The 14,494-nt window shown below is 41.6% G+C and overlaps 1 protein-coding gene across 1 annotated transcript in view; it reads right to left on the reverse strand.

The window, feature by feature from the left end:
• Positions 1–5,334, reverse strand: part of LOC135524941 (tyrosine-protein phosphatase non-receptor type 13-like) — a 33,111-nt gene extending 27,777 nt beyond the window's left edge. Inside the window, 10 exon segments of the mRNA XM_064952774.1 lie at positions 1,990–2,128; positions 2,272–2,407; positions 2,587–2,745; positions 2,748–2,760; positions 3,074–3,145; positions 3,227–3,393; positions 3,601–3,754; positions 4,049–4,294; positions 4,805–4,968; positions 5,214–5,334. Coding sequence (XP_064808846.1) covers positions 1,990–2,128; positions 2,272–2,407; positions 2,587–2,745; positions 2,748–2,760; positions 3,074–3,145; positions 3,227–3,393; positions 3,601–3,754; positions 4,049–4,294; positions 4,805–4,968; positions 5,214–5,334 — 1,371 coding nt within the window.
• Between the last annotated feature and the right edge of the window lie 9,160 nt (positions 5,335–14,494).

The raw sequence follows: 14,494 nt of genomic DNA on the forward strand, positions 1-14,494 counted from the left end.
CACCATTGTGTTTGTGAAAGTCGACTCTTTCCATGTAGTGGTTATTAGGCACATTCTGATGCTACAGACGTTTTCCTGAGAAGATTGTCTGGATGTGTCCTGGGCTGACAAACAGCACTGTAGCCTGTCATTCTCCACCGCAGGTGCGGAAGGCCGAAATGGGCGGATGTGGTGAATTGAGAAGCGGTCCATTCTGCAGCTATCGCTAGCTTAAACTGAAGGATTTTGATGGGGATTTGTTTTATTATGCTCATTATTTTGACACCCGTGTGAGCCAATAAACTCTTAAGGATTTAAAATAGGGCAAAAAAAAATGTGGCTCCAAAAATGAAAACTCTTTTAAGTAATTTAATACTAAAATCCGTTTAGATATCCGGATATTCAATTAACTGTGCCCAATTCTGCCCAGCCGTAGTATTTACAAGGTAATATCTATTTACAGTACCAGTCAAAAGTTTAGACACCTACTCATTCAAGGGTTTTTCTTTATTTTTGCTATTTTCTACATTGTAGAATGATAGTGAAGACATCACAACTATGAAATAACACATATGGAATCATGTAGTAACCAAAAATAAAGTGTTAAACAAATCAAAATATATTTTACATTTGAGATTCTTCAAAGTAGCCACCCTTTGCCTTGACGACAGCTTTGCACACTCTTGACATTCTCTCAACCAGCTTCATGAGGAAAGCTTTTCCAACAGTTTTGAAGGAGTTCTCACATATGCTGAGCACTTGTTGGCTGCTTTTCCTTCACTCGGCGGTCCAACTCATCTCAAACCATCTCAATTGGGTTGAGGTTGGTTGATTGTGGAGGCCAGGTCATCTGACGCAGCACTTTATCACTGTCCTTGGTCAAATAGCCCTTACACAGCTTGGAGGTGTGTTTTGGGTCATTGTCCTGTTGAAAAACAAATGACAGTCCCACCAAGCGTAAATCAGATGGGATGGCGTATTGCTGCAGAATGCTGCCATAGCCATGCTGGTTAAGTGTACCTTTCTGAATAAATCACTGACAGTGTCACAAGCAAAGCACCCCCACACCATCACACCTCCTCCTCCATGCTTCACGGTGGCAACCATACATGCAAGAATTATCTGTTCACCTACTCCGCGTCTCACAAAGACAATTTCAAATTTGGACTCAAAGGACAGATATCCACCAGTCTAATGTCCATTGCTCATGTTTCTTGGCCCAAACAAGTCTTATTCTTATTGGTGTCCTTTAGTAGCGGTTTCTTTGCAGCAATTCAACCACGAAGGCCTGGTTCACACAGTCTCCTCTGAACGGTTGATGTTGAGATGTATCTGTTACGTGAACTCTGTGAAGAATGTATTTGGGCTGCAATCTGAGGTACAGTTAACTCTACTGAACTTAGCCTCTGCAGCAGAGGTAACTCTGTGTTTTCCTTTCGTGTGGCGGTCCTCATGAGAGCCAGTTCCATCATAGCGCTTGATTGTTTTTATGACAGCACTTCAAGAAACTTTCAAAGTTCTTGACATAATATGGACTTGGTTTTTTACCAAATAGGGCTATCTTCTGTATACCCCCTACCTTGTCACAACACAACTGATTGGCTCAAACGCATTAAGGATAGAAATTCCACAAATTAACTTCTAACAAGACACTTGAAATTAATTCCAGGTGACTACCTCATGAAGCTGGTTGAGATAATGCCAAGAGTGTGCAAAGCTGTCATCAAGGCAAAGGGTGGCTACTTTGAAGAATCTCAAATATAAAATATATTTTGATTTGTTTAACACTTTGTTTACTGCATGATTCCATATTTGTAATTTCATAGTCTATGTCTTCTACAATGTAGACAATAGTAAAAATAAAGAAAAACCCTTGAATGAGTAGATGTGTCCAACCTTGTGACTGGTACTGTAAATATGCAGAAAAATCCACCTAGACCTTGACAATCAGGTGACTACACAGGATATCAAAGATAATGTATAACCATATAACTAAAATGTATAAAATACCTCAGGTATGCAGTCTCCATACTCAGCTTGGAGAGCCAAGGCACCCAGATATAGGCCTGTCTCTTCATGGCAGGCCAACCTGTCCTCCAGTATATCCTTCCTCAGCTGTAGGTAGTACTGGTGACGAGTCAGTTTGTGCCTGCCAAAAAACCCCAGTCACACACAATTTTCTTCCATGGAGAAAGCGGTGGACAATCTGCAACATTGCCGGACCTCTATGAATTCCATCAGTCGATCTTGAATACAATATACTGTAAGCACGAGCGAATGCGAGGTACTTACAAAAGGAGAGAGATGTCGTGGACAAAGAATTTCACCCTGAAGAAAAGGACAAACGTGGAGGCAGGCACTTTCTTCCAACTGTCGGGGGCGACCTTGGATATCTTTGTGTCATTTTCCAGGAAGAAAAACTCATGGTCTAAAACCGAGAGGTAAAAAGGAAGAGTGACATTTTGAACATGCAAACCATGTAAAGACAACTTTGAGCTTTTTCATTACTGTAGCTTGAGCACAGCCATACAACAGCCATACATGACCCAACAAAACACCTCAATGAACTGTTTCCCAGTAAACGACATGCAATATTTGTGCATTTACCATCAATGTAAGCAAGGCCAAAGTAGAAGTGCTCCACCAGATTGGAGTGGGCAACAATCATATCAAAGACATCCCCTCCTCCTGACTTGACGTCGCACTTGACCAGGATGCTCTGTCCGTTTGGCATGACCACACTCAGCTCCCTCATAGAGGAGGAGACTTCCCTTTCTTTGACTGGATTAAGAGACAGAAAGAGAGTGATTCATGTGAAGACCGACGGATGACAGTTGGGCTGATGATAAAAGGCATTTGATGTAGCTCTTGATTAAAAAAAAAAAAATTCACCTTTTATTTAACTAGGCAAGTCAGTTAAGTACAAATTCTTATTTACAATGACGGCCCACCCCGGGCGGCGTTTGGGCCAATTATGTGCCGCCCCTATGGGACTCCCAATCACAGCCGGACGTGATGCAGCCTGGATAAGAAGAGGTGGTGAGGCCTGACCTGAGCAGGCCAGACTACTACCCGATGATAAAGCCGTAATTACCACAATGGATCCGGGCAGCTCCAAGACAACCAGAGGCTCGTTTAACTTTCGAATGAACTCAGGACCCATATCCTGCAGAAATAACGAATCGAAACATTAAGAGCTACTAAAATGTCAACCCGATATTTCACACGACTCACTATGATATCATACCTTGGCTTTCTTTTCATTAAGGCTGACCGTGGACTCATTTAGATATGTGTATGGTACAGGTCTGACGCTGCCACGGCGAAAGCCATCCAGGTACGGACTAGAGGGGCTACGTGACTGATAACTGCAGTAACTCTCTCTGTGACGTGACCCTTGGGGAATTCTGGGAGAAAAAAAATGACAGATTACAGGGGTGAAAATCTTTAACTTATTGTCCATAGACAGTTGGGTGAACTATCCCTTAAAAAAAAATATATATATATATATATATATATATATATATATATACACCTGTAAAGCTGACAATATGTGTATTCCGGTCAAAATGTGCTTGTTGTTGTTTGAAAGGCGACTGCTAGGTTCTTACCCTCTGCTGAGCTCAGCTTGGAATGTTGGGGTGCTTCTGTTTCTCAGTGCCCAGGTGGAGTTATGGTACGAGGCACTTCCTGAGAGACTGTGAAGCCTCTCTCTGACCATCTGACTCCGGTCAGTAAGTTGAGGACCAATCTCAGCCATGGACACATGATCAACCTACAAAACACAATAGAATGACAGCTGATGAATTAGATAAGTTGCACTGACCTATCCTTAAAAATAACCATGTCTCAAATCAATATGATCTCAATTGAAACCCAGCTGTAGATTGTAGCCAAGATAGAGTTTCAAGCAGCCAGTATTGTCACAATATGGAATAGAGGCCAATGTATTTCTAGAAAATGTGACCCTATAATGTCAGTGTGCTGGTCAGCACATGGAGTGTAGAGTGACAGCTATACTGACTACAGGTGCATTGCCTTAACCAAAAAGGGAATGTGGGTGACTCACAGAGTCCCTGAAGACATCTTGTACTGGCTGTCTGATGAGCTTCTCTGGTAGGGGTAGTTGAGCAGCCTTGATGTGCTGTTCACAGGTCTCCAGCACGGTCACAAGATCTGCTCGTCTGTGGACCGTGTCCTCACACATACTCAGCAAGAGGTTATTCAGGTTGTCACTCAGTTGAATGGGCTGGTTTTGAGGTAGTTGATAATCAACGGACCAGAAGAGGGTCATTCCTAGGGAATATACAATCATCTGAAGAAAACAAAGAGAAAAACAAGGCAACAGTAAACATGTTGGTTATTCGGTGCTAGAGGAGTAGCGTTTTAAGTGTTTTTTACAAAATTCTAAATCCATCATGGTGGACCTCTTGGGTCCCTGAGGCAAATTTGTTCCTTGTAAGGAGAGGGACCTATGTACCGAATTTCATGACTTTAGGTCAAACGGGGTGTGGGCGTGACCTTTCAAAGTTTGCATTTTCAATCGCATGTTATCTGGTCAATCAGTGTAATTTTGTAAACCATAAGACGCATCATTCACCCAAGCTTCGTCAAAATCGGGCTTGCGCCGTCTGAGACACTGCGTGTGACGAACGTACACGCTAACTGACAGAGACAGATCCAAAGCCAAAGGCCGAGAACCAAAACAGTGGCGGGATGTCAAGCCAACGGAGACCATCGGAATTGGCAATATAGTACAGACGGATATGAAATCGGATTATGCAGTGTGATGCGATGACGTTGCGATCAGGGGTTCATTGAGCACCTTCTCCGAGGCCGTCCTGTTGGAGGCAGCGTGCCCCTCCTGTACCTCTGGAGCAGTGAAGGAACCAAGGTTCTCTGACCGGGGACAGCTCTTGAAAGCAAGGTTCCCAGTGGCTGACAGCAGCACTGAGCCAGGGCTCAGTACACTGCACATGTTACCAGGACCTGTCGAGAGGACAAAAGACAAAACTATTAGAAGTAGAGCATGACGTTGTGTTGCCTACCCTTCCCAATCATCTCGGGTTTGAGGCCTAAATCATGGGATATGAAAGTCAGCTCAGCATAATACCACTTATGGAGGACTGCAAAGATCTGACACACGTGGGCGTGAACAATCCCTTTAAGGTCAAAAGATCCTGCCGATGTGTATTATCATGGGTCCGGAGAAGCATATAAATATGTCTAGGTACCTTTGTGAGAGATTTCCATTAAGGCCTCGGCGGTGCCCAGTAGCAGACACCATACCTCATCCTCCTCCAGAGGTGACCCCCGGGCCTCCAGCACCTCCGCCAGGGTCACGAACGTGCCCATCCTGGGGGGGACACAGCCATGGGTAGATACAGTCATATATTATCCAAATCATTTTTCGGAATTTCTGCCTCAAAACGCTGTAATACAGCTTAATATGAGCAATACATGTTGTTTCATCATAGACTCTGTGACAAAATATGCGAGGCCGTTATTTGGAGTACAATGAAAACTGTTGAACGCACGAAACTTGATTGTTTCCATAAATCATTGAAGAGTGTCCACACAACCATATTATCTAATTGCTTAAACCATTAGCTCAAAGTGATCTTGTTCTTTGACAAGACAGAGATACTAGGAGAACAGTAAATTTGGTCCATTTAGACAAGTCGCTATGGATGATTATCTACAATGAGTGAGGTGACTGATTGGACAAAAGGGCTCATGCAAAGCAATACAGACGCCCCCTCCACTTCTCTAGCCACCTGTTCATCCCCACCCCCTCTCCCTCTCTCACACATGCACACCGGTGCTTTCACACAATGAGCTTTCAGTTTGCCATGTAATAGGCTTCCGCAGAGCCTGGAGGATTTGCTCTGAAATGGCTACTCTCTGTGCCTTTCATTTGTCTCCCTCTCGTCACCAAGGTGACTGTGAAGCGTTACAATGAGACGTGACTGTGGTAGCATCCGGCTGAGGTTCTGTGACTCCTCAAATGACACTGAACAAAAATATAACATGCAACATGCAACCATTTCAATGATTCTTTCGACATGGGGCCGTGATTTATCATGCTGGCGCAAAAGATGGCGGCGGATGAACGGCACGACAACGGGCCTCAGGATCTTGTCACGGTATCTCTGTGCATTCAAATGGCCATCGATAAAATTGAAATTGTGTTCGTTGTCCGTAGCTTATGCCTGCCCATACCATAACCGCACCGCCACCATGGGGCACTCTGTTTCCAAGGTTGACATCAGCAAACCGCTCGCCCACATGACGCCAGACACGTGGTCTGCGGTTGTGAGGCTGGTTGGATGTACTGCCAAATTCTCGAAAAAGGACGCTTGAAGCGGCCTATGCTAAAGAAATGAACATTAAATTATCTGGCAACAGCTCTGGTGGACATTCCTGCAGTCAGCATGCCAATTGCACGCTCCCTCAAAATTTGAGACATCTGTGGCTTTGTGTTGTGTTACAAAACTGCACATTAAAGAGTGGCCTTTTATTGTCCCCATCACAAGATGCATCTGTGTAATGATCATGCTGTTTAATCAGCCTCTTGATATGCCACACCTGTCAGGTGGATGGATTATTTTAGCAAAGGAGAAATGCCCACTAACAGATGTAAACTAATATGCGCACAGAATTGGAGAGAAATAGGCTTTTGGCGCGTATAGAACATTTCTGGAAACTTTTATTTCAGCTCATGAAACATGGGACCAACACTTTACACTTTACATGTTGAGTTCAGATCTTTGTTCAGTATAAAACCTAATGTTAGAGGGATACTGGTTCACTTTTCTCCAAGTTGTGAAGTTATACACTGACTGTGTGATGAGTGTAGCTACATGAATGTAGCTATATGTCATCCCTGAAAATCAAAGGATATACGGTACTATGATCCAATAAACGTCAATGCTTTAATTGGTAGTCTAGCAACTCTGGTTCCTGCAGGTAGAGACATGTCTACAAAATATGTAGGAAGTGATTTGTGGTGACGTCATCATCACAGTTATACCATAAATTGTACGGCCTTGTTGGTGTTGTGAGTCAGGGATAACAAAATCGGTATTCATACTAAAAGACTGAGCTGAAGCCTTCAGAAAGTATTCCCACCCCTTGACTTGTTCCACATCTTGTTGTACTGCAGCCTAAATTCAAAATGCATTGAATACAAAACACTTACCCATTTACACACAATACCCCATCGTGACAAAGTGAAAATGTGATTTCAGGAATGTTTGCAAATGTATTGAAAATAAAATTGAAAAAAACCAACAACTAATTAACATAACCCTTCACACCCCCTGAGTCAATACTTTGTATAAGCACCTTTGGCAGTGATGACAGCTGTGAGTCTTTCTGGGTAAGTCTAAGAGCTTTCCACACCTGGATGGTGCAACATTTGCCGACTTTGTTTAAAAAAAATTCTTCAAGCTCTGTCTAACTGGTGTTGATTATTGCTAGGCAACCATTTTCAGGTCTGGCCATAGATTTTAAATTACATTTAAGTCAGAACTGTAACTCAGCCACTCAGGAACATTCATTGTCTCTTGGTAAGCAACTCCAGTGTAGATTTGGCCTTATGTTCTAGGTTATTGTCCTGCTGAAAGGTGAAATCACCTCCCAGTGTCTGAACCACGTTTTCCTCTAGGATTTTGCCAATGCTTAGCTCCATTCTTTTAAATGTTTTACCTAAAAAAAACACTCCAGTCCTTAAAGATTAGAAGCATACCCATAACACAATACAGCCACCACTATGCTTGAAAGTATGGAGAGTGGTACTCAGTAATGTGTTGTATTGGATTTATCCCAAACATAACACTTTGTAGTCAGGACAAAAAGTGAATTGCTTTGCTATATTTTTTGCAGTCCTACTTTAGTGCCTTGTTGCAAACAGGATGCATGTTTTGGAATATTTTTATTCTGTACAGACTTCCTATTTTTACCTCTGTCGGTTAGGTTAGTGTTGTGGAGTAACAGTGTTGTTTATCCATCCTCAGTTTCCTCCTATCAAAGCCATTAATTGACTATCGCACCATAGCACTCAACTGTCATCATGAAGTGCTTTGAGAGACTAGTCAAGGATCATATCACCTCCACCTTACCTGCCATCCTAGACCCACTTCAATTTGCTTACCGCCCCAATAGATCTACAGACGAAGCAATTGCCACCACACTGCCCTGTCCCATCTGGACAAGAGGCATACCTATGTAAGAATGATGTTCATTGACTATAGATCAGCATTCAACACCATAGTACCCTCCAAGCTCATCATCAAGCTTGATTACTTGGTTCTGAACCACGTCCTGTGCAACTGGGCCCTGGACTTCCTGATGGATCACCCAAAGGTGTTGGCAGGAAACAACACCTCTTCGCTGATACTCAACACTGGGGCCCCACAATTGTGCGTGCTCAGCCCCCTCCTGTATGCCCTGTTCACGCATGACTGCGTGGCCAAGCACGCCTCGAACTCAATCAAGTTTGCAGACGACACAACAGTAGTAGGTTTGATTACCAACAACGATGAGACAGCCTACAGGGAAGAGGTGAAGAGGCTCTGTGAGTAAGTTGCCAAGAAAATAACCTCTCACGCAATGTCAACAAAACTAAGGAGATGATTGTGGACATCAGGAAACATAAGAGGGACCACCCCCCTATCCACATTGATGGGACCGCAGTGGAGAAGGTGGAAATTGAGAGCATCCTGCCGGGCTGCATCACCGCCTGGTACGGCAACTGCACCACCCACAACCGCAATGCTCTCCAGCGGGAGGTGCAGTCTGCCCAACGCATTACTGGGGGCAAACCTCCTGCCCTCCTGGACATCTACAGCACCCCATGCCATAGGAAGGGCAAAAAGATCATCAAAGACATCAACCATCCCAGCCACTGCCTGTTCACTCCACTATCATCCAGAAGGCGAAATCAGTACAGGTGCATTAAATCTGGGACAGAGAGACTGAAAAACAGCTTCCATCTCAAGGCCATCAGATTCCTAAACAGCCATCACTAGCACATCAGAGGTGGCTACCTATAGACATAGATTAGGAATCACTGGCCACTTTAAGGAAATGGATCACTAGCCACTTTAATAATGTCTCCATATCTTGCATTACTCATCTCATATGTATAAATTGCACTCTATACTATCTTGGTCACTTCAATTGTGTGTAAATATTGCATCACCCATCTCATATGTACATACTGAATTCTATACTATGCCACTGTATCTTAGTCCAATGCCACTTTGACATATATGTATATATTCTTAATCCATTCCTTACTTAGATTTCTGTGTTTTTTGGGTAACTAGAAAATATTACTTCACTGTCGGAGCTAGAATAACAAGCATTTCGCTACACCCGCAATAATATCTGATAATCACATATGTGACCAATACATTTGATTTTGATTTGAACTCTTAACTGTTTTAAAGTTGGCCTCGTGGTGAAATCCCTGTGGTTCCCTTCCTCTCCGGCAACGGAGTTAAAACATGCCTGTATTTTTGTAGTGACTGTGTGTATTTTATATACCATCCAAAGTGTAATTAATAACTTCACCATGCTCAAAGGGATATTCAATGCATGGAGAAAAAAATATATATATATATCAACCAATCGGTGTACTTCTTCGAGAGGTATTGGGAAACCTCTAGTCTTTGTGGTTGAATTTGTGTTTGAAATTAACTTCTAGATTGAGGGACCTTACAGATAATTGTATGTGTGGGGTACAGAGACGAGGTAGTCAGTAACAAATCATGTTCAATACGAAATTGCGCACAGAGTGAGTTCATGCAAATTATTATGCGACTTGTTAAGCTCATTTTTTCTCCTGAACTTATTTAGGCCTGCCATAACAAAGGAAGTGAATACTTATTGACTCAAAACATTCCCGCTTTTCATTTCTTATTTATTTGAAGAAAAAAAAATTCCACTTTGACATTATGGGATATTGTGTGCAGGCAAGTGACAAAAATAATCTAAATTGAATCAATTTTAAAGTCATACTTGAACGCAACAAAGTCATACTTGAACACAACAAAGTCATACTTGAACACCACCAAGTCATACTTGAACACAACAAAATGTGGAAAAAGTCAAGGGATGTGAATACTTTCTGAAGGCAGAGTACCACTGTTGGATCCAAGTCGTTAGAGTATTCACAGGAAACGTCACGCTGCGGAAGGTGTGAAGAAAATATTGTATGTTTACCACAGATTGTGTTACACAGCAAAATGAATCATGAATCCCATCTCTATGTGAAGTATGAAGTTCAGAGAAGTGTCAACAACATATACCCCCCACATATGCTAAAAAATAGAGAAGCAGTACAAAAAACATGGAACAGAGGTTAAGAGAACATTTAATTGGATGCCAAATAAGGATTTAGAACAAAGCAATCTCATATCTGAAGAGCACATACAGTGGAAAGAAAAAGTATGTGAACCCTTTGGAATTATTTGGATTTCTGCATAAATTTGTCATATAATTTGATCTGATCTTCATCTAAGTCACGACAATAGACAGTGTGCTACAGAAACTACAGTTGAGTTGTTTGGAAGGAACACACAACTCTATATGTGGAGAAAAAATGTCACAGCATACCGACATCAAAACCTCATCCCATCTGTAAAGTATGGTGGAGGGAGCATCATGGTTTGGGGCTGCTTTGCTGCCTCAGGGCCTGGACAGCTTGCTATCATCGACGGAAAAATGAATTCCCAAGTTTATCAAGATATTTTGCAGGAGAATGTAAGGCTATCTGTCCACCAATTGAAGCTCAACAGAAGTTGAGTGATGCAACAGCATAACAACCCAAAACACAAAAGTATAAATCAACAACAGAATGGCTTCAACAGAAGAAAATATGCCTTCTGGAGTGGCCCAGTCAGAATCCTGACCTCAACCTGATTAAAAATGCTGTGGCATGACCTTGAGAGTGGTTCACACCAGACATCCTAAGAATATTGCTGAACTGACACAGTTTTGTAAAGATAAATGGTCAAAAATGTCTCCTGGCCATTGTGCAGGTCTGCTCCGCAACTACAGAAAACGTTTGGTTGAGTTTATTGTTGCCAAAGGAGGGTCAACCAGTTATTAAATGCAAGGGTTGACATACTTTTTTCACCCTACACTGTGAATGTTTACACAGTGTGTTCAATAAAGACATGAAAACGTATAATGGTTTGTGTGTTATTTGTTTAAGCAGACTGTGTTTGTCTATTGTTGTGATTTTGATAAAGATTAAATCTACTTCCTAATAATTTGGTCTATTTTCACCCATGCGGTATTGTAAACACATAATTTGTGGCCGGTGTGTGCTTGTTTGCCCATAACCTGTTTTAGAGAAATGTAATCATTGAATATTGTAAGAGCTTTCATTGTCTGTTTATATGCCCTCTTTATTCATCCTATGGTTCTGACTTGTTGTACAGGGAGTACACTGTAAGAACGGCCCACGTTCTGAATTCTGTCGCTGTACATTTCAAAAGTGCTGAACAAATAGTTTTATTGCCTATGTCCGTCGTTGCTCACTCATTAATGTCTTCGAAATTACAGATTGCCTCTCATCCGCTCATCCGCTTTACCACTCATCTATCCGAGTGCCACAGCTAAAGACGAAATGTCATAAATACACCGTCTACTGCTCCGTGGCTCAGTTAACCCACTGTTCCCCGGACACCGAAGACGCAGCCCCCGCACCTCTCTGGTTCAAAGGGGTTTGGTTAAATGCGGAAGATACATTCAGTTGGACATCTGACTAGGTATCCTCCTTTCCCCTAGCTTGGGTGCTTGACTGCTGTTAGATCAGAACATTCGGATCAACCCTACTCCTGCGTTCTGAACGCACACTGGATTTACGAACGGACAATTTGACAACGCTATGAGTTTACGAGCGCACTCTGAGCACACTCTGGCACTCCAGATTGAATTTACGAACACACCCTTAGTATAAACCAGCCTTTAGTCTTAATCTTTGGTTGTTTAGTACATGGCCTCACATCTGAATCCTTAATAAAGAGCTGGGTGGGGATAAAGCTTAAGCGGGTGTGAACAATGCTGAATGGGTGTAGACAACAAAGTGCTCTTCAGTAGGTGTACCAAAATATTCAAGGGCCATTTTCTCTAAAGTGAGGTTACAAGTTTATCAACTTTCAAAGCAGAATTACTGCTCGGTTATCAATGGAACCAAATCTTAACATTAGAAGGAGATTTATCTTCCGCTTACATAGTTCCATCTGTGCCACTGACTTAGTCTGGCTTTAATTCAAGTTTGTTTTTCAAATGAATCAGTCATGTTGGATTCACATCTCCAACTCAACCAAAAATCTAAATTAAAGAATAGGATTAAGCCTAAATCAAACTTAAGTTTAATTTAAGTTTAATTTGATTTAACTGAGATTTTGGTTGAGGTGGAAACGTGAATCCAACATATAAATTATTAATTTGTAGACAAACTGGAATTCATTTTTTTTTCAATTTATACCTAAATTTGGACATAAAGACATGATAACTGGCTATATGTATGCTGTCATTTCATTTAAAACACAAAATATAAAAATCTATTGCCCAATAATTTAATTAATTGCTAAAATGACACCGTAACATATCTGCTTCACTAAAAATAACATATCTTTAGGTTGAGATCATGCCTACCAGGCTGTGGTACGGAACTTTTACGCATTCATAGAATACCACATTTGTGTAGAATAGATGTAGGTCTATATTTTTGCGGAATTATATCCAATTAAACCCAAAACTTTACCTTAATTCATTCGATATCTGAAGTCCCTCTTAATTTCTTCAGAATACCTGCAGCTCGAATGTAATCCCCTCAAGCATCACATGGCATTCCACCTGTGGCTGTGCTCTCCATCGGCAATTTTTTCTAGCCTATCAGGTGATTTTTCATCTATCCATCGATAATTCCACCACACGACAGAGCGGAAATAACACATTTCTCCATCGCATATAACGTTCTGTACTCACACCTAATTACATGTCCATACTGTGTTTCTGTTAATTTGGACTATTTTTAGACTCCAGCTATAAGAACTCAATTGGATTACGCAGCAGCAGTGTGACAAGTGGCAAGGCAGTGAGGAACCAATTGGTGTGGCCAAGTACTCTGTGCAAGATAAACTGTAACTAATGGTCGCGCTCCCTTGCTCAGAATTGACATACATCAACCAATGGTTGCGTGCGACGTCATCAACTGTGTAATCAATTGACAGATTGCGATAATATATGATGTGGTTAGCTGATACCTTACCTGATAAATAACTTGATAGGCGTTGTAAAATCTGGCAGGAGTCAGCAACGCCTGGGCAGAGGAACGCGCCCCAGCTGTCAGTTGAACAGTGAGGTGAAAGGTGAGACAAGTATGTTCTGCTCAGTTCTACTAACACAAAGTATGTTAAAAAATAGGCCTATTTTTTTTAAAGAGAACTTAAAAAATCACGTGTGATTGTTGTTTGACTAAAGAGCCAACTCCCCCTCTCTCTCTTTTCTCTATTTCTTTCTCTCTGTCTCTCTCTCTTTCACACACACACACACACACACACACACACACACACACACACACACACACACACACACACACACACACACACACACACACACACACACACACACACACACACACACACACACACACACACACACAATCAATTTCAATTTAAGGGGCTTTATTGGCATGAGAAACATATGTTGACATTGCCAAAGCAAGTAAAATAGATAATAAACAAAAGTGATATAAACAATACAAAATTTACAATACACATTACACTTGCAAAAGTTCCAAAATAATAAAGATATTTCAAATGTCATATTATGTCTATATGATGTGCAAATAGTTCAAATAAATAAACATAAATATAGGTTGTATTTACAATGGTGTATGTTATTCACTGGTCACCCTTTTCTTGTGGCAACAGGTCACACATCTTGCGGCCTTTCTCAATAGCAAGGCTATGCTCACTGAGTCTGTACATAGACAGATATTTCCTTAATTTTGTGTCAGTCACGTAGTCAGGTATTCTGCCACTGTGTACTCTCTGTTTATGGCCAAATAGCATTCTAGTTTGCACAGTTTTTTTTGTAAATTATTTCCAATGTATAAAGCAATTATCTATTTGTTTTCTCATGATTTGGTTGGGTCTTATTGTGTTGCTGTCCTGGAGCTCTGTGGGGTCTGTTTGTGTTTCTGAACAGAACCCCAGGAGCAGCTTGCTTAGGGGGCTCTTCTCCAGGTTAATACTCTGTAGGTATGGCTTTGTTATGGAAGGTTTCTCCCTCTCTCTCAATTCAAGGGCTTTATTGGCATGGGAAACATATCCCTCTATATTCTCTCGCTCTTTCTCTCTCTCGCTCTCAGTGCGTGTGTTTATTATGGCGAGATGAGAAGTAGAATGCCTAAATGCCTATAATTTGTCATGCATAATGTTGCATACACTACAATCAGAGAATACCCGCGGGAGGTAGGCTATACAACACT

The sequence above is a fragment of the Oncorhynchus masou genome, chromosome 31 (assembly GCF_036934945.1).
Source record: "Oncorhynchus masou masou isolate Uvic2021 chromosome 31, UVic_Omas_1.1, whole genome shotgun sequence".
In the NCBI taxonomy this organism is placed as follows: Eukaryota; Metazoa; Chordata; class Actinopteri; order Salmoniformes; family Salmonidae; genus Oncorhynchus; species Oncorhynchus masou.